The sequence below is a fragment of the Martes martes genome, assembly GCF_963455335.1.
Source record: "Martes martes genome assembly, chromosome: 11".
Classification (NCBI taxonomy): domain Eukaryota; kingdom Metazoa; phylum Chordata; class Mammalia; order Carnivora; family Mustelidae; genus Martes; species Martes martes.
Window position 1 is genome coordinate 78,882,462 of NC_137899.1, and position 25,040 is coordinate 78,907,501.

Consider the following 25,040-nt stretch of genomic DNA (forward strand, 5'->3'; position numbering starts at 1 on the left):
ACTGCAGCGGGGCCTGGGTGGTTCAATCAGTTAAGCATCTGCCTTCGATTCAGGTCATGATCCTGGAGTCCTGGGATAGTCCTGGGATGGTCCTGGGATGGAGCTCCGTGTCCTGCTCCCTGCTCAGCAGGGAGTCTGCTTCTCCCTCTGCCTCTCTCCATGCTCCTGCTCTCTCTCTCTCACTTTCTCTCTCAAATAAATACATGAAATCTTCCTAAAAAATGAAGTGACTGCAGATTGTAGTACCAAAAATAAAGGGATAAGAATTAAGAAGGGAAAGAATTCAGCTCAAGTCATGCCTCGTTCTGGAATAAGTGTGCAAATATCTTTCCCAAGATTGGATTTTGGATGCATGCTAGAAATTTAGAAAGAATACCTCACAAATTAAAGCACTTTTTGTGCTTCTAGTCCCACATCACTGAGCACCGTGTCCCTTAACAGAGTGTTTAATCATGACAGAGCTTAAGGTACACAACACAACATTTGGCCGAAAATCCAGTCAGCGCACCAAGGGGTGCTTTATCTCCAGTGTCCTGGGGGGAAACTGACGCATACACATCCTCCTCTCACCACACATGTGGTATTATGTTTAGAATGCGTAACTGGGAAACTGGACAGATATCCATATCTGATGTATGTGGTAATACAGACCAGGCTTAGCCAAGCAAGCCTGACACTAACTTAAGATTAGGACTATTTTGCAATCTTATTTTAAAAATAGCAGTATCAGTAGAAGTAGTTTAAAAATTCCTGACCACAAAAAGTTTTCATTGTTTTCCTTTGTTAATTCTCTTTTTTATTACTTGGAAATGTACGTACAAACCCAAACATGGTAACACTTGGGCACACAACTTTGCTCCTTTAGCCTGACTGTGTGTACTTCATGTTCACATGGTTTCAACAAAGGTCAGGGAACGAAACCAAAATGCAAGCTACTCACTAGAAGTTATTATTTCATATCTCTTTGAGTATATAAAATTGGAAATGAAGTAAATCTCTAGAAGTCTATAATCTGAAACAGTTAATATTATTGACAGATTTTTCTGAAGAAGGAATCATGAATAGGAGGTGACCACGTATAAACAACAGAAATAATGGGAAACGGACTGATGTCAAAGCTCTTGATTTGGTTATTAGAATAGTCTTATTATAAATTTTATCTTACAAAGTAAATATAAGTTGTTTCCCTCTTGTAACCACAACCGATGTGAGACCAAATATGGCAAGAAACAGAGGAGATCACTGAGGTTCTGGCACAAATACTGTGATTTGGCCATGAAGGAAAACACACACTTACTGGCTTCTTGCATGGAACAGCTAAGAACACAAGCCCATTCTGTGCAAAGGCTGGATTCTGCAAAATTTGGCAGCTAATAAACTTTAATGGCACTTTTCATTCACCCTGCTATTAGTGCAAAAGCAATAAAAAAATTCTGACGAACTTTTCTTCCAAAGAACCATTTTCCACATTTCCCTTAGAAACAGCCCCAACAGCCCTTGCTTTCTCCCGGTGACTTAATGGGGGAGATTTACATAAGCAAACAGTGGTGTATGCACTCAACGGAAATGGCAGCATGTATCCATTTAGTACCACCATGATACCCAGAAGATGGCCCCCTAACTGAATAGAAGGAAGTATCTTCTAGAATTAGTTTATATTAGAATCAAAACATTTCCTTTCAAATCTCTTAAATTAATTCATTTCATATTTGTTATAACTTGGGAGATTTATCAAATAATGATATGACAGGGGCGTCTGGGTGGCTCAGTGGGTTAAGCCTCTGCCTTCAGCTCAGGTCATGATCCCAGGGTCCTGGGATCGAGCCCCGCATTGGGCTCTCTGTTCTGCGGGGAGCCTGCTTCCTCGGCCTCTCTGCCTACTTGTGATCTCTGTCAAATAAATTAAAAAATCTTAAAAAAAAATAATAATGATATGACATAAAAGCTATACAAACCGTTTCAAAATCCATAGAAAGTAAATTCATTTCTAAATCCCTTTTAATTATCAAAAAGAACATGAGGAAAAGCTGTGGTAAAGGATCAGGGACTAATTCTAGGACTACTATCTATTGCTTGAATGTCAAGGAGATACATGTACTTCCTGAAAACAAAAAAATTTAGAAGCGACCGTCTCTTTATCAATAAAACCCAGAAACGGAGTCTCGAGCCACCAACTACTCTTTCACTCCCCGAAATATACGATGTTTCTAGGGATGGAGTGAAAATATGATTCTCAAAGACAGCAAGAACATTCCTATTTTAACAGGAGATTTCATTTTGAAGAAAGCTTTTAACTTTATTAAACTAGTCAGAACCTGCCCTGACTTTTCAATTTTTAATAGAAAAAAAACCATAAATTCTCTCTTCTTACTAAGAGTTGTCAGACATGGATGGGAAGCAGGAGTGTTTTCAGGCAGGTTCAGATGTGTGGCAGCGCCTAAGCATGGTTTACATGCAAATTAGAGTATGCAAAGTACTCATTAGTCTGTAATTACTGCTTAGCATTCAAAACAGTCTCACAATACAGTAACAGATTCACCGCAGGATCGGTACCGGTACCGAAAGGACTTCACTTTCAGTACTAAAATGCCCCTCTGAAACAAATACAAAATGATCTCCCTCCCTTCTTGAAAGCTTCTACACGTTCAAAATGTCAAAGGTTCATCTGGGGAACTTGTCACAAATGTGAATGCCCCGTCCCTACCCCTTCTTCCTCTGCCTTCCCCTCTATTCTGATTCTGTCCTGTAAACTGTCCGAGAACTTCTTGCTGAAAACCACCACCTTCCCCAAACAGAATTACTCTGTGGTGCTTAGAGGGGACTAGCCTGGCCTGCCTCGGTGAAAGCAGCCAGCAAACAGACATGCAAAGGGGCTCAACCACGGGTGATAGATGCACAAACTGTCACCCGTGAAGCGGGCAAACATTTAGAAAGTCATCATGCCCTGTGTGAGCGGTGGTGAGGAGCAAGTGATACACCCAACGGGACTGGTAAAATCCCCTATCCTTGCTCATTCTCACATCGCTCTGAAAGTTGATTTCAATTCCCAAAGTGAAAGAGAAAAATGCTTAAGAGCTGTTTTCATGTAGCCAAGTCTCAAACTGTCAGAGTGTTTCGAGGCTGAAGTAAACACACAGCAACTCTTCAAATATACTTCTTCTTCAAGGAATTTGGCTCAGCTTGTTGGGAACAGAAAATTCATGCTTCCTAGTCGTCAGAATACAGCTGAGGTTGGCATTTTATGAGGCTTGCATGTAGATTTTCAAGCTTTCCCAGATCTTGTTGTGAACGCGAATCTTTTCTATTATATACTCAGAAGTTGGAAAAATTATTTTAGGACATGTATTATTTCTGGTCTATTACATCAATGTTTTAGAGACCTGTGGAATTAAAGACATACAGTACAGCAAATAAAATTATACAAATTATGATTTGGAACTACACTTTAGACACAGACAAGAAAGTGTTCATTTTCAGAAATATTGGGACCAGCATTGTTATTATACAGGATAAACATTCAAATTAGAGGCACTGGGTGCCTCAGTGGATTGAGCCTCTGACTTCTGATCTAGGCTCAGGTCTTGATCTCCTAGTCATGAATTTGACCCTCACTTTGGGCTCCCCTCCGGGCATGGAGCCTACTTAAACAAACAAACAAATAAACAAAAAACCGTTCAAAATCACAACCATGTGCCTAAATAACTCCAAAGTATATGATTCAAAAGGCTGAACTGAGTATTGTTCCAGATCGTGACTATACCCCACTTTGAACTCACCATAATTTCCTGCTCATACGTCCAAACACCACAAGCCAGTTCCACACAGAAAATGACAAGCAAACTTCCAAAGTACTGCAGAAGAACAAAAAATTAATGCTGTTAGGATAGAATCAAAATAAAATACAGCCATCAGAGACAAGCTAAATATTATTCAGTGTTGTTTACCCAAAGGACAAGTAAACAGAGACACATATTTAAGAAGCTCCCTTGGGAGGAAAGGAGAAAAGTGTCCACCAATTGAAAGAAATCTACAGGCAATATCTGATACTCACCTGAATGGGACATTTGACTAGTGCTCTATTTATCAAGTACTTTCATAATTCATTCGCTCAAGGACTTCGTGAAAGGGATAGGACTACCGCATTTTACAAATGACAAAATTAATGCAAAAAGTAGACAATGTGAGTTTTTAAGAATGTGCATAGTAAATTGGTGGTGGGGGGTGGTTTGCTAGAGCCTTATGGCTGTGTTCTTTGTGCCACATGCACCTCGACCCTTCTCTGGTTGCAGAGGTACCTTGCAGAAATAAACAGTAAAAGTGAGAAAGAATGAGCTCTCCGAAAGTTGTCTTCACTAATGCCGGCAGAAATAATGGCATCATGGATCTTCTGCTCCTTTTATGTCACTGGGTCAGGGTATGGGTACCTGGTAGTGATGATTATTGACAAACCCCCTTGACTGCAGTGGCATCCCCCTTAAGGGCAGGAACTTTATTGTCACAAAGTGGATGCTCAGTAAGTATTTGTTACTTAAATGATAAATGAAAACAAAGCGGAGTGATAGCCTAGTAGAAGGCTAGGAGCTGCCTTGGGCTGGGTGATCTTTCCGAAGGTAGTTTTGTGTTTTTGTTTTTGTTTTTGTTTTTAAGATTTTATTTATTTATTTGACAGAGAGAGAGAGATCACAAGTACACAGAGAAGCAGGCAGAGAGAGAGGGGGAAGCAGGATCCCCTGCTGAGCAGAGAGCCTGACGTGGGGCTCGATCCTAGGACCCTGAGATCACGACCTGAGCCAAAGGCAGAGGCTTTAACCCATTGAGCCACCCAGGCGCCCCCCGAGGATAGTTTTTAAGATGAGTCAGTAAAGACAAGAAGGCAAGGCTGATAAGATTGGTGCAGAAGCAATCCAGGAAGTGGAAATACCAAGTGCCAGGCCACCGTCTGGGTCAAGCCAGTTAGTGAAGAACTGGGAGGTAACTAGAGCACACAAGGGGGTGGGATGGGCACAGGGAGTGTAAGCAGATGAGGATGAGAAGTATAAAGAGCCAGACAGATCTCCAGGGGCAGTAGAAAGGACTCTGGCTTTTATTCTAAGTGTAATCAAAATCCAGCAGCACGTGACACAGTCTGACATACATTATAAAAACCTAATTCTGGCGGTTTTGTAAAAAAACAACTTGTAGGAAAGCAAAGATGTGATCAGGGCAACTAAGTGAAAAATCGCTGAGCTAGGACAGTAGCAGGGAAATGGGGGAGAAATGGACTGATAATAAGATTGTGAGTCGTCAAAAATGTGAACGCTGAGTTTCTTTGCTCATGATTTTTGCCCAAAAAGGGGAGGAGGAAATAAAAGATCTAGAAAACTGAGCTGATTTTCTACTACGCCTATGATTTAAAAACATAAATCACAGCTATTAGTTTTAATTTACTTCTTTCATATAAAGACAGAAATAATATAGATATGGCTGCATAATGTCTTGGAAACTAACACACCGAAAATAAAAATTGGCCCAAAAGATAAAGTAGTATTTTCTTAAGGGTAGCCCACTTTAAAAGCACTTTGATTTTCAACATATGCAGTACTCTTGGTCAGCTTCAATCTACTCAAATCTCATTGCCTTACTTTAAAGATTTTTGCCTTAAAATGATGATTAGAAGAAATTTTGTGAACACAGCACTCCAAGTCCGTTTTTCTCCAAACTCTCTTTCACGGTTTATTTAAGAGATTCCTAGACACAAACAATACTACATGTGCACCATAAGTTACAAAGAGACCAAATATTCAATAATTGTATGCTAGATCCATTTTTTCTACCTTTGATAAGACCCTACCAGACAGTAAGACTTCAGAGAAAAATTACACCATGGGATAGTTTTGTTTTCCCAAATCCCTAACTTAATTTTTTTTTCCAAAGTTGATGTTTGGTTATGATGAAAACCAAAGCAGCCCCAAAAAGGCACGACATCCTGAAAATAAAATACAGACATGGCTGCTGCTGCTGGTCAGGAGATAACTTTACTATGCCTTGGGGATCACCATGCAGATTTCTGGATTGATTTTATATCCTTGTAAGTCCCAGTTGAGTCACTTCTCTTGTTTCTCGCCTCCTGGAGTCACCGGCCAGTTTATGATGTCTGTACTGCCGTAGCAGAAGGGCCCCGAATGCAGAAGCAAGGGCGGAGTGCCCAGATGTAAGCAATATTGCAACACCTGAGTCGCTCTGCTAGGAAGCCGCGCACTGACTACATGCATGACAGCACCTCTCATTTCTTGCGGTGAGCTTTGCCATGGCTTAGCAACACCATAACTTAAGCGTCCCCAGGAATGCATAAAATACATATAACTAAAACAATCTCTCATTAAAACCCCAAAACAGAGGGGTGCCCAGTGGCACAGCTGGTTGAGCATCCTCTCCGACCCTGGGTTTGGGCTCAAGTCCTGATCTCGGGATTGTGAGATCGAGCCCCACCACCCTCCACCTTGGGCTCCCGGCTCAGTGCAGAGTCTGAGATTTTCTCTCCCTCTGCCCTGCCCCTCCGCACTCACGCACACTCTCTCCCTCCCTCTCAAATAAATAAATCTTATTTAAAAAAACAAACAAACAAACAAACTCAAAACTAAAATTACTCATCATGGGAAGGAGGGTGTCCATATAAGTTGGACACCCCTTTAACTCTGGGAAAACTCTAAAATGATTTTATCGTTCAGATTTCCGGTGATGTCATCTGATGCAAGTTCTTCCATATAAAGCAGTTCTTCTGTCTTTCTTCTACTTATACTCAGAAGCACAAATTTATTTGACCTTCAGATTGAAAATACATGTTTTAATCACATTATAAAACTTTCTTGGACCAAATCAACTCTAAAATTTAATTCAAATCATAAATATATGAATATGAATATATATATGTATTTTTTTTCAAACGATGCTACAGCTTTGTGGTCAGCTGCCCTTGCTTTGTTGTTGTTGTGTTGGCTCCCACCTCCAGTCTTCTAAGTCCAAGGAAAACATTAAATGGCAAATCCATTGATAACACGACATACAGAGATCAACTTCATTTATCCCTACTTTTTCTTTTCCAGAGAGCTCCGAGGCCTCGATGGTCATCCTCATAATGATTACAGCACAGAGAATCACTCTGCCACTATTTCGTTTAAGGGCTGGATCTGAGCGAGGCATCTGTTAATCCATAGTTTGAACAGAACAAAGCTAGCAAAGAAGAAAGCAACAGCTCCTGCTGACCTCTGCTATGGTATGAGGCGCACACACTAAGGTATGTGTCCCTGCAAAGCCATCCGTCGTCCTCGACAGTATTGGGAACATGTATGTATCTCTCCTGACGGTGTCAGCCTGTGCCTCCCATGCTTCCCCCCTGTGCACATGCCTGGGTGAGACGGTCTGTGCCATCTAGTTTGCAGACCAATCTGCCCCTCTCGTCTCCTTGGGTGCTGTCCTTCCTGAATGGTGGGAAAAACTCAGAATTTGGAGTTGGAAGACTGAAGTCCAAAGCCAGGTCGGAACACACTCTGTGACCTCGGGTGAATCATTAAACTGGCCCGGCTTCAGTTTGCTTGTCTGTGTACCAAAGATAAAAACAAAGCCTTCTTCGCTAATACCATCAAGGCTGATGGGATACATGGGAAAGCGGTTTGCAATTTTTTTTTTAATTTAAACCTGTAAAACATATACAGATGCTGTGCTGAACAATTCTGTGCAGTGCAATCCAAAATGGACTTGTCCTCTCTTCTCCTATAGAGAACCTGCATTCCCCACAAAGTGACAGGGTCTCTGCCTCATCGTCATTCTCCAGCATTGCCTCTCTGGTTTTTTACCACTTTACTTTTGTCCTTCCCTTCCCGTGTAGCCGCACTCCCCTGTCTGCTGTACACCAGGCTTCAGAGGCTTTGGCTTTTAAACCAGCTGGCTGCCCCACACACAGGTCACAGAACTTAACTGCCAGACCGTGGGTTCTGGCTGGCAGACATCTTGTTCTTAAACATGATTTTATCCCCAGAAAGCACCTATCTCTAAGCAGCACCTGTCACGCAGCAAGTCGTCAATGAAATTTTGGTGGAAATAATGATCAGTTCACCAATGAGAAAGATTTCCTCGAGATTCTCTAATTGGAACTGAGTTTCCTGCTAACACTGAACTCCCTTTGACTTCTGCTTACACATTTAAAGAAATCTGAAATATTGCCTCTCTGTTTTACAATTTTTTTCCCTCTGTTTTACTATTGTCTTCCTTGTGCATTGTTCTATGATAATCCAGTGCCTTTAAACATTTGGGACAATTTAACGAAGCCAAAGAAAAGGAGCCATGTACTGACTCCTCTGTCTTTCCTCAGCGACTAAGGACTAAACATTTCAAACAAATGAAGAATGAGAAACTGGTGTTTATACAAGGAAATTAGAATGCAATCATTTGCATGACAAACTATTTTGTTTGCTTGGAAAATTATTCAATACAGAGTTCCTTAAAATAGCTAAGTTCCTCTACTGTAATTAAACTAAAATTTGTGTTCTATGAATAAGTTTTATCTTCAAGCATTTGTTCATGAAGAAACTGCATCAAATAAGGCAAGCAGACAAGAGGATGCACACCCCCAAATGATGCAATTAATTAGTGATTTTTCTTTTCTACCAAATCTCTCAAGCTGAGAATAATTATTTTCAGTTAAAAAATGAGAGCCCTCTGGAGGCACCTGGGTGGCTCAGTTGGTGAAGTGGCCACCTGCTGCTCTGGTTGTGATCCCAAGGTCCTGGGACTGAGACACTCCCCCCAACCCCCCCCCCCACACACACACATGGGGCTTCCTGCTCAGCAGGGAGCCTGCTTTCGCCCCTCCCCTCATGCACTGGCACATGCTCTCTCTCTCTCTCAATCTCTGTCTTAAATAAATAAGTACAATCTTTTAAAAAAATGAGAGCCCTCACTGGGTTGGATAAAAGAAGATCAAATAAAACGTTGTATGTGAGATTGCTTTGTTGACTCTTTCTTTTTCAACAAGACAGATAAGAACATGGGCTCTGAAGTAAAATAGACTCCGGCCTCAGATTCTGGCTCCTGTGCATATCAGTTGGAGGAACTCAGGCAAACCACTAAGGCTCAGTTTCCTGATCTGTAAGATGAGAATGCTAAGACTTAACCTTGCGGGGTTGTGCTAAGGATTCAATCAGGTAGAGCACTGTTATGTGGTAAGCATCCCCTAATAGGAGCTATTACATCACAGCATCTATTAGAATACAAACTCAGTGTGGACAAGAGATACCATTTTGGCTTAAATACTAACGTGCTGACTGGCATACAGCAGGTACTCGAGGCCTGTTTCTTGGCTCGGTGTACTGTGATCAGAGGATAATGGTGAGTAACATTGTTCATCTCCTTCCATCAGGATCAGTGGCACTCTCCCTAAAGGACATTCAATCCCACAAGCGGTTTGATAAAAATCTTTACTAAAATCCCTATCCAGTGAGAATATAGCTGGTATTTTTCCAAACATCTTTCTTAGGAAGCTAAGTAGGAAGTGGTGAGTGGGGAACCCAACTTCTTTTTAAAAAGGACTAAAATCAATTTTTTTTTTCAATTTGTTATTTTAAACTAAGATTGGCCACAAAATGTTAAGAAAGCCTTAACCACTCCCTTTGTCCACTGGAGGTATCTGAAGAGGAGGAGAAGGACAGGAAATCCCATCTTCCTATTTAAGTCCTTGGTGACCTGGAGGTAAATGCATCTCTAGTAGAAATAGAGGGGATTTATTCCTCACTATTAAAGGTTATTTCGTCTCATTATATGTATACAGACAAAATAGGAAAATCTCAAGGAGGTCCTTTCTTAAAGAAACATTTATTTATAAAAATGATTTCATTCCCTGATACCACCCACCCCCGGATTTCCTCCTAAAGAAAGCAGATTAATAAACGTATGCCCCTATCCCCTCACCCTCCTGAAATTTCTCTAAAATAAAAAATAAGGGATCTTTTCTATAAAAGGCATAAACTCAGGGGTAAAGGAAAAGGAGACGACAGCAAGTAGAGCCTGGAATGTGCGAATTTCTCAGCAGTCCCCCAAAAGCTGAAGGCTTAACCAGTAGGGAGGAAAACTGAAAACAACAGAATCCCCTGAAAGCCCAGGTACTGGCAGGTGGGATACCTCTGGACATGGATGAAGGTAGGGCTGAAAACAGAATGACTTCCTGCAAATCTCTTTAGGATGAAGTTAGACCCCATGTCCATACTAGACAGCTGGATGACTACCCAGACTCACCAATACAGAAGCTGGGGTATTTATCCTGTGGAGAGAGCAAAACAGAAGACACTAGATATAGTGGAAGACAGAGTACAGTACTGGCAAAGAGCACTGAAGCTCCAATTTACATACTTTTTCACAAAGGTTCAAAATTCCTATCAAACCAAAATAAGCTTTGGATTTCTAGTAGAATACTAGAAGCTAAAGGCCAATGGAGGAAGGTCTTCAACATGCTGAGGGGGAAAAATGATTTCTAACCTATAATTCCATAGCAATTAAAATTATCATGAAAATGCAAATAGGACCACTTTTAGCCATATAGACTTTTAAAAATTTATGTCTTCTGTATGCTTCTTCAGGAAACTACTGGAAGATGTGTGGACAATGACTTGGAATCTAGAAAACAAGGAATGTAAAACAAGAGTGAGGCAAAGGTAATCCCAGAATGGTAAGTAAAGGGATAGCCCATAACTGCAAGAGTTTCAGGGGGTCTAGACTGGAGAGGTCTAGAATGTTCTGAGACAGATTTCTTTAAAAAAAAAAAAAAAAAGAGGGGCGCCTGGGTGGCTCAGTGGGTTAAGTCGCTGCCTTCGGCTCAGGTCATGATCCTGGGGTCCTGGGATCGAGCCCCGCATCGGGCTTTCTGCTCAGCGGGGAGCCTGCTTCCTCCTCTCTCTCTCTGCCTGCCTCTCTGCCTACTTGTGATCTGTCTGTCAAATAAATAAATAAAATCTTTTAAAAAAAAAAAGAAAATTAAAAAAAAAAGAAATCAACAGAATACTCCAAATATTTGAATATATAAAGAGAGGAGTTACACCAGAGTGAGTTTAGAGTTGAATTAGACAGAAATACATAGAAAATAGAATTACTAATTCCAAGAAAAACAATGTATTATTCCAGAAAGAATAATCAAACCCAGTATTTCCCTGGCCCAGCTGTGAATAGCATTTACATAGTTATAATCTTAAAGACTGAACTATCCGAGTTATGACACATCCGTGTCAAAGTGTGATAGGAAGTTTGCATGGGAGGTTGGGGCGCGAGGATAGGACAGGGTGCCAGATCTCCATCTTAATAAGTTTTTCATCATAAGAAGTCAATGGATAGTGCTTAAAGCTAAAGACTAAGAGTGTGAGAAGAGTTACATAAATATGAGATTTAGAGATGGGTAAGTAAATTCTCAGGGAATCTGCTAAAACAAAATTGAAAGTGGTTACCTCTTAGAGTGGAAAATGGGAAGGTAGAAGATGACTATTTCTCATAATAAGACTTTGAGAATTAAATTAACTGTAAATTATGAAGCACTCCGGTAAAAGTAAAAGCAAAATTAGAACAAACAATAGTCACGCTGAAGTCTTGACATGAAAAAGAAGAAAGTCGGAGGGGGAAGGATGATCTATGTTTTACATAGACAAAGTTATTCAAAAGGCTGAAGATTATAAGTGGCCCAATTACACTTCATGGTTACTGGAACTAAAGGAGGTGGGTGGTAACTGGAAACTTTATGCTCAGGTGCTGTCATCTTTTTGCTCAATGTACCTTCAGTAGCTCAAAATAGGAGTGCTGTAACAAAATACAAAGCGTATAGTTAAATGTGATTTATAGACCCAACTCAGAGGTCTCTCTCTTTCACTAGACCTTCTTTGGCAATTTGGATCTCTCCTGCAATATTGCTCATTAAAACCACACATACGGTCTGCTTAAATCAGTGTGAGCTGGAATATTTTCCATGGAAGTTCACTTCAGTCACTAAATTATGAAGCTTCGAACTCTATGTTATGTACAATTTCATTCAATGAGGGAGGCCTAGATTTAGTTCACTTTCTGGAAAGATATATGTGTTTGTGTATTCAAGTATTGTGAGTATATAAAATGAAAAGTATATAAAAGTATATTAAAAGTATACAAAAAATCAATTATATAACTATATATTCAAATATGTGTATGGGAGTGCACACACACACACACACACACATAATTGCACGCACAGATAATTTATTGTGCCAGAGATTTACAAGCACCATATAATTTACTCCTTAAGAAATATTACAAAAACATCATTATCTCTATTTCTTAGAAAGAGAAAATGGAGCTATAGGCAAATTCATCCCCAGCTGAGAGACAGCAGACCACTAAGTCTTACGAAGCACAGGTTCTGAGGTCAAGCATCCTAGATTCAGATCCCAGCTTCACCCCTTAATAGTTGGGCAAACCATTTAACTTTTCTGTGTGTCAGTGTCCTCATCCGTGAAATGGGATAACAGTAGTGCCAACCTCATAGTCTGGTCGGCAGAAGTTGACGAGTCAATGCATGTAAAACACCCAACAGTGGCCAGCACATAGCACGTGTTCTATGAGGGATGGTGGTGGTAGTGTTAGCAATACTTCATAAGCCACCATCTCTAGACCCACAGCTTCTTACCTTTCTTACCTTTGAACTGATGGGGAATGATTTAAAACCTTATGGCAGGTGATAGACATTGGGGAGGGTATGTGCTATGGTGAGCGCTGTTAATTGTGTAAGACTGATGAATCACAGACCTGGACCCCTGAAGCAAATAATACATTATGTGTTAATAAAAAAACAAAAATGAAAACAAAAAACCATATGTTTCCCTCCTTGATCCTTCCTAGTTGGGAAAAGAAAAAAAAAAAAAAAGACTGCCAATAATATCAAAATTTTAAGGATGGCAAAAAAAATGTCTTTTTTTCCACCTATGATGGTTATTTAAAGGCACAAAAGCTGCTTCAATTGCAAAGTAAAATCCTTGACAAGTTATATAAAAAATTCCATCTTTTCTTTTTATGTTTTGAACTTAATAAGTCACTCAGATCAGCTTCTTCCCAGTAGTAAAATTAATTTTTCCTTTTATTCAGATTTTATAATTTTATAATGAAGTCTGGTGCCATGTAGCCAATGAGTGCTTAACTGTTCATTAAATGGAACTTTCATAAAAGCTCTAATAAGTGCAAGTGATTTATTTTCTTTTTATACCTTTAATTCTTTACTGTTAATAACCAATAATAAAATTTCTAAGAAAGTAATATTTGTTTTGTATAAAATATCAAATAATTTTCACTTTTGGGAAAATAGATTAATTTTTAAATTTTTATTTCTAACTTTTATTCATCTGATAAAAACATAAAAGCAATATGTCCTAACAAACAAAGCCAATCAATGTATTGAGCGCTTAAATTCAGAGAGTGTTAAATTTTATAAGTAGTTGAGAAATATAGGAAAAATACTTTTGATTACTAAGAATATTTTTATAGAAAATATATTCTATTAATACAAATTAATACAAATACAATCTTCATTCTATCCAGCTTTATAGAGAAAGGAAGCAAAAAAAAAAAAAAAAAAAAAAAACCTATATCCAACCTACCACAAATAGACCAGGCACTTATTTTCCCAAACTGCTTTTTTATGTAAATGTCAACTGCAAATTAATTTTTACATTAAAACAAAATATAATGTTTTCCTTGAACACCTTTAAATAAATTTCTCTGTGTGAGCAAGCAGGTAATCAATCAAATATCACAGAATACTTTCAGTAAGAATATATTTCACTGAGAGAAAAGTAAAAATTATAAACACTGTGGAAGTTATTTTAATCTGTTACTTTCTTAGTTTATAACTAAAAACTGAGGTCGTTTTATCATAAGTAACATTCAAAATAATTTAAAACTGGAAAAGTCAGATTTGCTTATCTTGGAAAATTAGTACAACCTGAGATTCCCCTCCCTCCAAATAAAAACAATTTCAAAATATAACATGCTTTACTGGATATTTTAATATTTTAAAAACCCAGTGCCTTTTGACTCCTATCTACATGCCACATACTCAGCACTTTTAATAAACAAAACGTTTGATTAAAAGCCTGCATTCGTGAAATGATAAATGATAAACTCCAGTCTCTACCCTGTCAAATACTAAACTCTGCAAGATTTCAGCGCTAAGTATCCCTATGTCAGTTGTTTATTTTTCCTTTCCTGGTGATTGGAGGTTTAAAAATATTATATTACTTATAGTTAGTAAATAAGAGAATTCCAGTGCCAAATATTTGTACAAGATAATGGAACAGCTGACATTCTGTTAAGAATCCACTGGGACGAAACTACTAACAGTCCAAGAGGACTTGCTGCTTAAAATATACACCCACACAAAGCCTCCGTTTAAGCCTGCTCCCCAAGCGATGTCATAGGTTTGGTGCTTTCTGACAGCCAATTAATTATTCACCGTGTTCCATGTCTTTCTACAGATTCTACAGACAACGCAACATTAAATATCCCTTCTTCTCAGAATCATAAATGAAATGAAATCGGTCTAATTTAGGAAAATGCCAGGACTGTAAGCCAGTTTTTGGAGAAACACAATCTTGTAACTCCTGAGGCCCTGCAGAAATTCAGGGTAAGGCACAAACATATGGGTGCGCTGTGGTCCTTTGTCCATGCTTCTGACTGAATAACTATAGGAGAATATTTCTAGTAACTCCTCTTAATGTGCTCCCTTTCAGCACATTTGCACTGGTAATTGCTGAGCTAATTTCTTTATCAAAGATGTTGCTGAAGCTCAGATTTATATGTATTTGCCTCATGCTCTGCTCAAACTGTTTGGGAAATGTGTTACACCAGAATCCGAGGGACTTAGCCAGGGGCTGCGAGTTCCAGGGTCAATGATCTATATCATGGCGGGTAAAACATTAAGGGGGAGGCAGTCAAGTAGCTGGATATGATACCAGACAGCTTCTGCTGCTTTGTAAGCTGGGTCAGCTCATGTCTCCGCCGTGAGCTCTGGCTCAGCGTGCTCAGCCGGAGCTCCAAAGATTTACAGGGTGTTACTGGTTTCTGAAGTTAGGGCTCTCTTTATATACTTTGGGGCCGTTCCTCAGAATTTGAGACAGTGCTTCCCATCACCAGACCCTGAGCAGGAAAGTGCAAACAGGAAGGAGGCTTAGAAATATCCAAAGCGGGGCGCCTGGGTGGCTCAGTGGGTTAAGCCTCTGCCTTCTGCTCAGGTCATGATCACAGGGTCCTGGGGTAGAGCCCTGCATCGGGCTCTCTGCTCAGTGGGGAGAGTGCTTCCTCTGCTCTCTCTCTCTGCCTGCCTCTCTGTCTACTTGCGATATCTGTCTGTCAAATAAATAAATAAAATCTTTAAATTTAAAAAAAAGAAAGAAAGAAAGAAATATCCGAAGCAACAGTAGCCAAAAGAACACCAGACTCAATTCTCATCCAGACTGTGCCTCTTACTCAGACCCAACCAAATGTGGCCAGATCCTTCCCCAAAACCAGAGGGCCAGGAGCTCCTTCTTGCAGGCACCTTTATGACAACATCTTTTACAAGACAATGATGTGTTATTGGGCAGAAAGAGAGTTTACACTTTAGTATCAACCAGTAACTTTTGAACCTATATGTAACTATGTCTGTGAAAAGTATCTTCTTCTAAACCACAATCTTTTAATTATTTGACCTTTATTTTCAGACAAGATAGGCACTTGAACTTATTTTTGTATGTTCTCCAGAATAATCACAGACCCTATTTGTCAAAAAGAGTATTAAAATAAAGTGTTCCCTTTAAATTGTACAAATGTATGTATATGAATATTTATTATAAGTACAGAGGTGTGTCTTTTTTTCTTGTTTTGATCAATCTGTTCAAGTAAAAACACTTCCTTCCTGAGCCAAAAATATGTTTTCTTCCTTAAAAGAAGAAAGCATATGAACACAACTCAATTCGCAGTCATGCTTAATGTTCAGGGAAAGAAACCACGTGTGAATAATGATAAAATCTTTAAACTCTCACCAAAGTTGTTCAAACATGAATAATTCAGTCTAATTGATTGAAGACGAATAGTTTGAATTAAATCGCATGAATTACAGAATGATTTTAAAGAAATGCACCCTTGTCACAACAAATATTTGAGCTATACCAATGTTGAAAACTAGAGATCCTCCAAGACCTGCTTTTATAAACAGACCAACGATCATTCGAAGGGAGCGTATCCATTATCTGTGGGTAAATGCTTCACGGGTTAGAGAAGTTTGTTCTTGAACAAGTTAAGCAGTTCTACAATAATCCTCTGATACCAGTCATTTGTTTATGAAACCTTTTCTCCCCCAAGGCTGGAAAATTCCTGCGGCACTCCAAAGAACTACTGTTCTAACCCTTCCTCAAGCATCCTTGAACCTGGCTTGTCTCCCTAAGGGCACCTTAGCCCAGCACCCAGTTTCCTGGTACCTACTTCAGCTGGATAACCATATTTTTGCTATGACCCCTGAACTAAACACATCCAGATTAACAGAATTTTTTTAAAAAGATTTTATTTATTTATTTATTTGACAGACAGAGATCACAAGTAGGCAGAGAGTCAGGCAGAGAGAGAGGGGAAGCAGGCTTCCCGCTGAGCAGAGAGCCCAATGCGGGGCTCGATCCAAGGACCCTGAGATCATGACCTGAGCTGAAGGCAGAGCCTTAACCCATTGAGCTACCCAGGTGCCCCCAGAATGTTTTTTAATAGTACACATCTGAAAAAAAACTCTAAGATGAAAGATAGACTTCCCCATCTGAGTACCTTTATTTCTTCATCAGTAAAGGCACACTGTTAGAATAAAATATGTCTTCCATTCTCTCTTCTATCATTAAAAAAAGGTTTTCTAAGGGGTGCCTGGGTGGTTCAGTGGGTCAAGCATCTGACTCTTGATTTCAGCTCAGGTCGTGATCTCAGAGTCCTGAGATGAAGCCCCATGTTAGGCTCTGAGCCCACCTGAGGGTCCAGCTTGAGATTTTCTCTCCCTCTGCCCCTCTTCAGCTCCCACCCCATCACCGCTGTGCGTGCACTCTCTAAATAAATAAATAAATAAATAAATAAATAAATAAAATCGATCTTTATAACAAACAAACAAACAAACAAACAGTTCTCTAAATGTGAGGCTCCTTTAGCCCAGAGTGGCTAAAACCAGGTAGCTATTTTCTCCCAGGTAAATGAGCAGAAGCCTCAGAAACAAGCAAGGAGCATTAAGTAGCAAAAGAGAGATCACATGACTCCTAGGCTCACAGAACTTCCAACTGCAGAGCAGGTATGCATAACATTCAAGATTTTCCAGAATCTGGTTAAAGCTCACATAGCCAACTCTCCGCCCTGCATACCTGGCACACATTGACCGTATGACTGACAAATGCCCTTCTCCTAACACATCAGGAGCTTCCAAGTCCTATCACAACTGCCCTTTCTCCACCAGCCTTTCGGTTCCCCCAAAATACCTTCTCCCCCAGCAGGGACACTTCTGTAAGCCACTGCCTACCTCTGTCTCCCAATTCATCCCTCATCTGCCCCCCTGAAGAAAATTCAGGGAAAACCAAACTTATTTTAGACTAACTCAAATATATTGCTCAACAAATGCTAAGTGATACCACAACAGTATTTATACATTTCAAATAAACTGACCAGGTCCTATTATCACCCTTTATCTGATAAAAGGGGAAAACATATGGATCACAATTCTGAAAAAGTGTTCTAAATCTATGAAACTCCATGAAAAAAGAAACCTTTAATTCATAAGCTATTACTTCATCACCAACTTCATGAGGCATTGCATACAAAGTAAATATTAAACATCATTTTTCTAAGAAGTTTATCTGAAAGCTACCTTCTTCGTTGGCTGAAATGACAGTTCTCTGTCCTTTAACCTGCATTCACTTGCCCTCTTGTTTTAACTCTGTACTTTTAGAGAACTGCTTCCCGAGTCATCTAGACAGCCGCAGGATTTTAAATGAACATCTACTGTTTTACATTTGCCAAGGGAAGTCAACCGACTGACAACGCAGAAGCAGGTGACGGAGAAAACCCATCACACAACTGCTGAATTCGCCTCCAAGGTACCGTTTGCTGAGTGGGCGACCAGCACTCCCCGCTAGGACGGCCCTTTCAGTAGCATGTGTTGCCACAGAGATACCTGGATTTAAAGGCTTCGCAGACTAACAACATTCACCAAATTAACGGATAGACATGTACATGGCTTATATTTAACTGACGCTATTTCAAACAGATATATTAAGAAACAACATATAATGAAGCTTAAAATGTTTAGCATGACAGAGTACACCTAAATTACGCACGGGTCAGAAATATAAAAGCTTTGGGGCACCTGAGTGGCTCAGTGGGTTAAGCCTATGCCCTCAGCTCAGGTCATGATCCCAGGGCCCTGGGATCAAGCCCCGAGTTGGGCTCTCTGCTCAGAGGGAAGCCTACTTCCCCCTCTCTCTCTGCCTGCCTCTTTGCCTACTTGTGATCTCTGTCAAATAAATAAATAAAATCTTAAAAAAAAAATATATATATATATATATATATAAAAGCTTGAACTGTTCACACTTTGAACTGCAAAGTAAGCAAAAAATCTAACAAGCACTCAAAAATCCTTTCACAAAGACCCAATGCTAAGGGCCGGAATATCACAGAGTTGTCCAGGGTCCCCGTCTCAGACACACTAACTTTAAAGACATCTGCTTATGTGCTTTTCTGGGGCATAATTAGAGTCAGTCAAACCAACATGACTTGAGGAAACAAAAGAGGTCACAGAATTCTGTGCTGGGCTTCTGTGCATACGAAAGCAAGTGGTGAAAACCGAGCCTCTGGACCCAGAAATGCTTGCATCACCTTCAGTTTCCTCTGCCTGAGACCTTTTGTGAGTTTAACAACTAACTTTGAAAACTATAGCTTTTAAAGAATTCACAATAAAGAGATGTCACAATAATCTGTATGTGTTGAAGAGATGTGTTTCTATCATGGGGAAAGTGCATAAACGTAGAATAATACCTCATTTCCTGATGTCAAGTAATACAATTATTACTTGCACATGCAATTAAATGTATCCGTAATTCTATTTCAGCAAGGTCTATTGGACTCAGCCACCTTCCATCCAGTCCCTAAAGTCTTAGTTCAGACCCCAGCTATGGCTTCGAAGACCCCTGTGTCACTACTAACAGGGCTTCTCAGGGTCTTCAGCCCTAAATGCCAGAAAAACCCATTGGCTCTTCCTAACCCAAGGGACATCAGACTCTCTCCTACAAAGATCTTCACAATCGGACTACTACATGTGCTTCTCGCCGCGCAGACACTACAGTGTCACGTCTAACTTGCCTCAACTTGCCATGTTCCTTTACTCCTCTGTGTCATTGCACACTCTGGGTGGTTCTAAAGCCCTTTGCCTCCCTGTCTCCATGAGAAACCTCGGACACATTTTCAGTATCTTTTCAAAGTAGCTCAGATAAAGACCTTCCTTGGAAACCTGCTGGAAGTTTCCAACTGCTCCTTAATCTGTGTTCCCACACTTAGTTATTTATAACTTTCATGCTGTATTTCGCTTGTTATTTTTTTGTATTCTCTCCTTTCACCTCGTATCTCCAGGGTCGACCACAGACCGGGTACACGATATCTGTTTAAGGAGGGAAAAAGGAAAGAAACGGGGATCAGGAGGGAAGAAGGGGAGAAAGGAAAGGAGAAACGGTTGGACTCTTTGACAAAAGAAGAGGGAACTGTGGCAGAGTTTTTAGAGTTTCCTTTATGATAAGGACATTAAAAGATTATATTTTCAAAGGTTAATTGACTACTGAATGCCTTGGAATTAAAAATGAAGCATATTTAAGTCTTACAGAAATAATGCTGATAATTAATTAAATGTATTGTAACAGTAGCTTGGAGGAGTGAAACAGGCAAAGGCCCCTAGCAAGGACTGTATCTGAATGCTAATGATGGCAACTAGGGGCTGTATATCTTTGGGCATCTTTCCTCCCCTCATCTGTAAAATAAGTCTAACCATATAAAATTGCAGAGAACAGGGTAAAACACTGAGCAGCTGCTGAAGATGTGGTCAATAATATTATGGACCTTGACTGAGAAACATATTTGCTAGGCTATCGCCCAAAATCATAAAAAGAAAATAAAAAAGATATTTAACTTAATAGTTTAATTTTAACTCAATTGCTTATGACTAGCTATATAATTATAAAATTTATAACTACTTGAAAGAAGCCCTTAAACAGAGAGTCTGTGGAAAATTATTATTTCAAGATCTTCTGGTTTTACATGACGACTTCAACCAACAGAAAAACCGAGGACGGTTCATTTCCTCATGGCCATTAAAAATTTACTTGATTTCCATTAAGGGAATCATTTCAAATCTGGTTCAATCACCGTATATTTTAAGAAAGCTTTACAAGTGTTTCCATATAATCACTAGCCATATGCAAATGTTCTGGGATAATAAAACTGAAAAAAAAAAAAAAAAAACGACCTTCCCTTGGAAACACAAGGTCCTTGGTCTTAAATGTCTGAAGTGCTTCCAAGGTAGGTTCTGACCAGAGCTTGACTAAAGTGGTTTGCGGGAGGTAGAATGTAGATTAGCATCACACTCTGACAAGTGAGGATCTCCTGATGGCGACATTCAGCTGTTGTCGATATTGTAAACATGTCTGCTCAATCTGTTTACATTCCCCTGAGCTGGCTCCACTTTCCTAATGCCTATGTTAATAGGAAGGTAGGATTGCAGTAACAAATGAATTTCATTTAGTCTACAGCTAAAAGCCTTGGGAGTACCCCACTAAGGTTTAAAACCAATTTCCATTAGCTTCCATTTGTCTTCAAAAAAGAGAAGGAATTTCTGCTATTAAAATCACGCTGAAAATCATGGCATATTCAAGTTTATTTTCCTAGTCATTTTTGCCTTGTTTTCCTCATATAATTGGAATTTAATTACTCCTATAAATATAAACAATATATTCTTGTAAAAATACATAAAAGTTTCTGTTCTATGACAATTTCACATTTATTAAGAGCAAATCCAGTTAGAGTAGGGTTGCCAGATTTAGCAAATGAAATTCCTGGATGCCTATTTAAATCTGAGTTTCAGATACACAAAATATAAAGTTTTGTTGATATATATCCCAAATAGTGCATGGAACATGCTTCTACTATAATATTATTTGTTGCTTACCTGAATTCCATATTTAATTGTAGGTCCTGCATCCAATATGGGTACCTTATATGGGTACCTTAAATTAAGGTATTTTAACAACTTGCAACCATAATTCAATAGAAGGGTCAAAGTTCATGACCAAAGTTCACCAGAAATGTTTTCCTGTGGGTGGCCTCTTAGCCTGCCCAGTTGTTGGTATTTTGGGGGTGTTGTGAGGGGAGGGCAGGTTGGTTATAAAGACTTGTTTTGAGAGTCTCCCACATTTTCTTGATCAGTCCAATGAATAACGATGTTCTGACTTTTGCTTGAGCAGCTCCATAGCCTGACTGGTTTTTGGTAATCATTCAAAAGATATGGCAACTCTCAGGGATACTGGTTGTCTTTTTGTTTTGTTTTGTTTTGTTTGAGATACTGGCTGTGTTAAAAAACAAAAACAAAAACAAACCCAACTTCTTCCTGCTAGTCTCATTTACAGGTCTTAAAAGTGAAACAAGACTTCTAATACAGGAAAATGAACGAGTTGGATTGAATGTACTGGACTTCTTTAAATGTTAATTAGGATAATAAGCTAAAGGGCACAAAGGAAGAAAACGTGAGAGTGTTGCCTTGCAAATATTTGCCAAAGACCTAACATCCTGCCAAATTTTGCATTAATGCCCTGCCACTCCTTTATGAAGCCTTTTCCCCTTAAGGATAAAGAACAAACTGAGGGTTGATGGAGGGAGCTGGCTAGGGGGTGGGCTAAACGGATGGTGGGCATTAAGGAGGGCACTTTTTATGATGAGCCCTGGGTGTTACATGTAAGTAATGAATCACTAAATTCTACTCCTGACACCAATATTACACTATATATTAACTAACTAGAATTTAAATTAAAATTTGGGAGGAAACAAAAGAAGTCGTTCTCCTTGAAGTGGAACCCTATCTAAGAGTCAAGCTCATCCTTTTTTTCATTTTATTTTATTTTATTTCTTTTAAAGATGATCTTTTTTTTTTTTAAAGATTTTATTTATTTATTTGACAGACAGAGATCACAAGTAGGCAGAGAGAGAGGAGGAAGCAGGCTTTCCACCGAGCAGAGAGCCCGATGCAGGGCTCGATCCCAGGACTCTGGGATCATGACCTGAGCTGAAGGCAGAGGCTTTAACCCACTGAGCCACCCAGGTGCCCCAAGATGATCATTTTCATATGGGGTTTTAACAATTTCAGTATAGATCCAAACAATAAACCTGCCTGAAATCAACCCTGGTGTTCAAAAAACATCCAAAGATAAGGTGGTGAGGATGGCAGTTTACTTCTTGCACCAAAGTGAGGATCTGCTTCAATTCTACTATAATTCCAGTTTAGTGGGTCAGTCTCCTCCTTGAAAATCTCACTCTGTTCATGCCTTCCTAATTCCATCTTCCCTCTGAGATGCTGGCTGCTCCTACTTACACTGTTCTAATGTCCTGTCCATTATTCGATTTAATAAACATTTATTAAAGCTACAGGCAAGGTGAATAGTTCATATTATCAAGTTGTTTGTAGTCTGATAGTTTGAGCTGGTTATAAAAATATATATATAATTAGGGAAATGCGCTAGGCTTCAAAGGTTGAGAAGCATCTACTAGAGACATCAGAAAAGGCCCAATGAAAGTGGGCTTAGCAGTCCCAAACATTGAGGTTTGGATCAAAGTTCCACCCATTATTGCTAAGTGACTTCGGACAAATTACTGAACATCTCTGAACCTCATTTATAATTATCTACCTTAGATGATTGTTGTCAGGTTGAAGAAATGAAAGATAATACGAAAATGTTTTACATAATATGAGAAACATTTGTAAGCACTTAGGAAAAGGCAGCAGCTATAAAGTAAAATTGTTAAGTTGTTAAAAATATATTGTACTGGACTGCCATGGTTTGAATAGCATATTCTCCATTTACTAGCTAACTCAGGCAGAGCAACAATTCTGTGCCTCTTCGCCTCATCTATATCACGAAAATAACAATATCTATCTCATTAGGATTGTGGAGGAGACAAAATTGATTAATTCATATAAAACTCTTCATATAAACTACTTTATCATCATCATCTTTGTCATTATTATGGTTTCAGTCCCCCACGTCACCTTTGCATCATAAGCTTCTTTCCAGCCTCACAAACTAGACTCTCATCACAGGTAACCATGACTCTTCCTGCCTCAAGCAAAGACCAAATTAGTTAGTTCTTCATCAACTTGCTTTATTAGCATTCAAGCCGCCTAATGGAATGCATAAATGGTTCTCAAAATGTGTTCCTAAAAGTCTTCGAGGTTCTATGAAATATGTTATCCCACCCCACCCAAACCCACAGTCCAGGGACCATCCAGAATCACACAAGCTGGAGACAGGGGGAAGACAATTATTCTTAAATTGTTGTGCAAATCAGACAGCATTCTAAGATTGTGGGTTTTGTTTTTTGTTTTGTTTTGTTTTTAAGATTTTATTTATTTATTTGAAAGAGAGAGAGAGAGAAAGAGAGAGCACAGCAGGGGGAGCAGCAGGCAGAGGGAGAGGGAGAAGCAGGCTCCCCACTGAGCAGAGAGCCAGAAGCAGGCTTGATCCCAGGACCCTGGGATCATGACCTGAGCTGAAGGCAGACACTTAACCAACTGAGCCACCCGGGCTCCCCTAAGATTGCAGTTTTTAAAAAGGACTCTGAGAGTGGGGCACTTTGGTGGCTCAGTCAGTTGAGCATCAAACTCTTGGTTCTGGCTCAAATTGTGATCTCAGGGTCCTGAGATCAAGCCCTGCATCGGGCTCCGTGCTGAGTGCAGAGTTTGCTTGGGATTCTCTCCCTCTTCCTCTGCCCCTCCCTCGGCTCTCAATCTCTCCCTCTCGCTTTCTCTAAAATAAATAAGTAAATAAAATTAAGGAAAAAAGGATTCTGAGATTTTTAAAAGTTCAATATACCTTCTCCGTCCTTTAAACTCTAAGTTTCATATAAAGTAAGACCTTGAGTTTATGTTTAAATTATTGTCCAAGTATCTTAAATGGCAAAATAGGATTCCAAACGCTTCTGCCATGCTCCTCCCTGATACCGAAATGGAGAGAAGCAAGGTCATGGGCATGCTCCCCTCTCTGAGTGTGGTTCATTTTCTACAGCACTCTCTGTCTCCCAGTCATGGACCTAAAGAGTCCAAACACCAAGACTTGGCCTCCAAAAAGCCAACTAATACATTCACACAGGTTGTTCCTGTGAAATTCAAAGTTTTAGTTCAGCTTCACACTGAGATTCTGTTGTAATTGGCTTGGGATGGGAGCCAGTCAAGCACTGGTGTGCAGGAGCTGACCCCTGAGAGAGCCGATTTGTGCCCATCTCTCCAAGCTCTGCATTCAGTGATACCACGTTGGTGGCCGGAAACCAACTCTGCTGCACGTATTTAGCCCATGGAAATCTTCAAAGGCTACAAATCAGGATTTTTATTCCGCTCAGATATTCAGCATATTAGCACCCCCATTAAAATGTTCTTTTACATTCTCTACAAGAACTTAATGCCCAGCTAGCACTGAGAACTATTGAAAAGAAAGGAATATATCCGATGAATTAATTCTTCCAGAATCTGAGGTATCTGCGATTATTACATGGGAGCAGCTTTTCTATCTGGTGCCACGAACATGCAATATTTTATACACTCATTGTGCTTATATATATATATATATATATGCACACGCAGGCACACACACACATATATGAGCTGTAATTTAAATTAACTCAAATTTTTAATATTAAAAGAGAGTTTCCTAATTTTTGAATTAGAAGTTGAATCATAAATTTTAGCATCATAGAATTTGAGT

General features: G+C 39.5%; 1 protein-coding gene across 2 annotated transcripts in view; it reads right to left on the reverse strand.

The window, feature by feature from the left end:
* TSPAN12 (tetraspanin 12) overlaps window positions 1-25,040 on the reverse strand; it is a 63,858-nt gene that overhangs the window by 22,830 nt on the left and 15,988 nt on the right. For both annotated transcript variants that reach the window (XM_080819050.1, XM_080819051.1), the window contains one exon: window positions 3,777-3,851. In XM_080819050.1, the coding sequence (XP_080675176.1) occupies window positions 3,777-3,851 (75 nt within the window). The remainder of the gene's footprint in view (window positions 1-3,776; window positions 3,852-25,040) is intronic.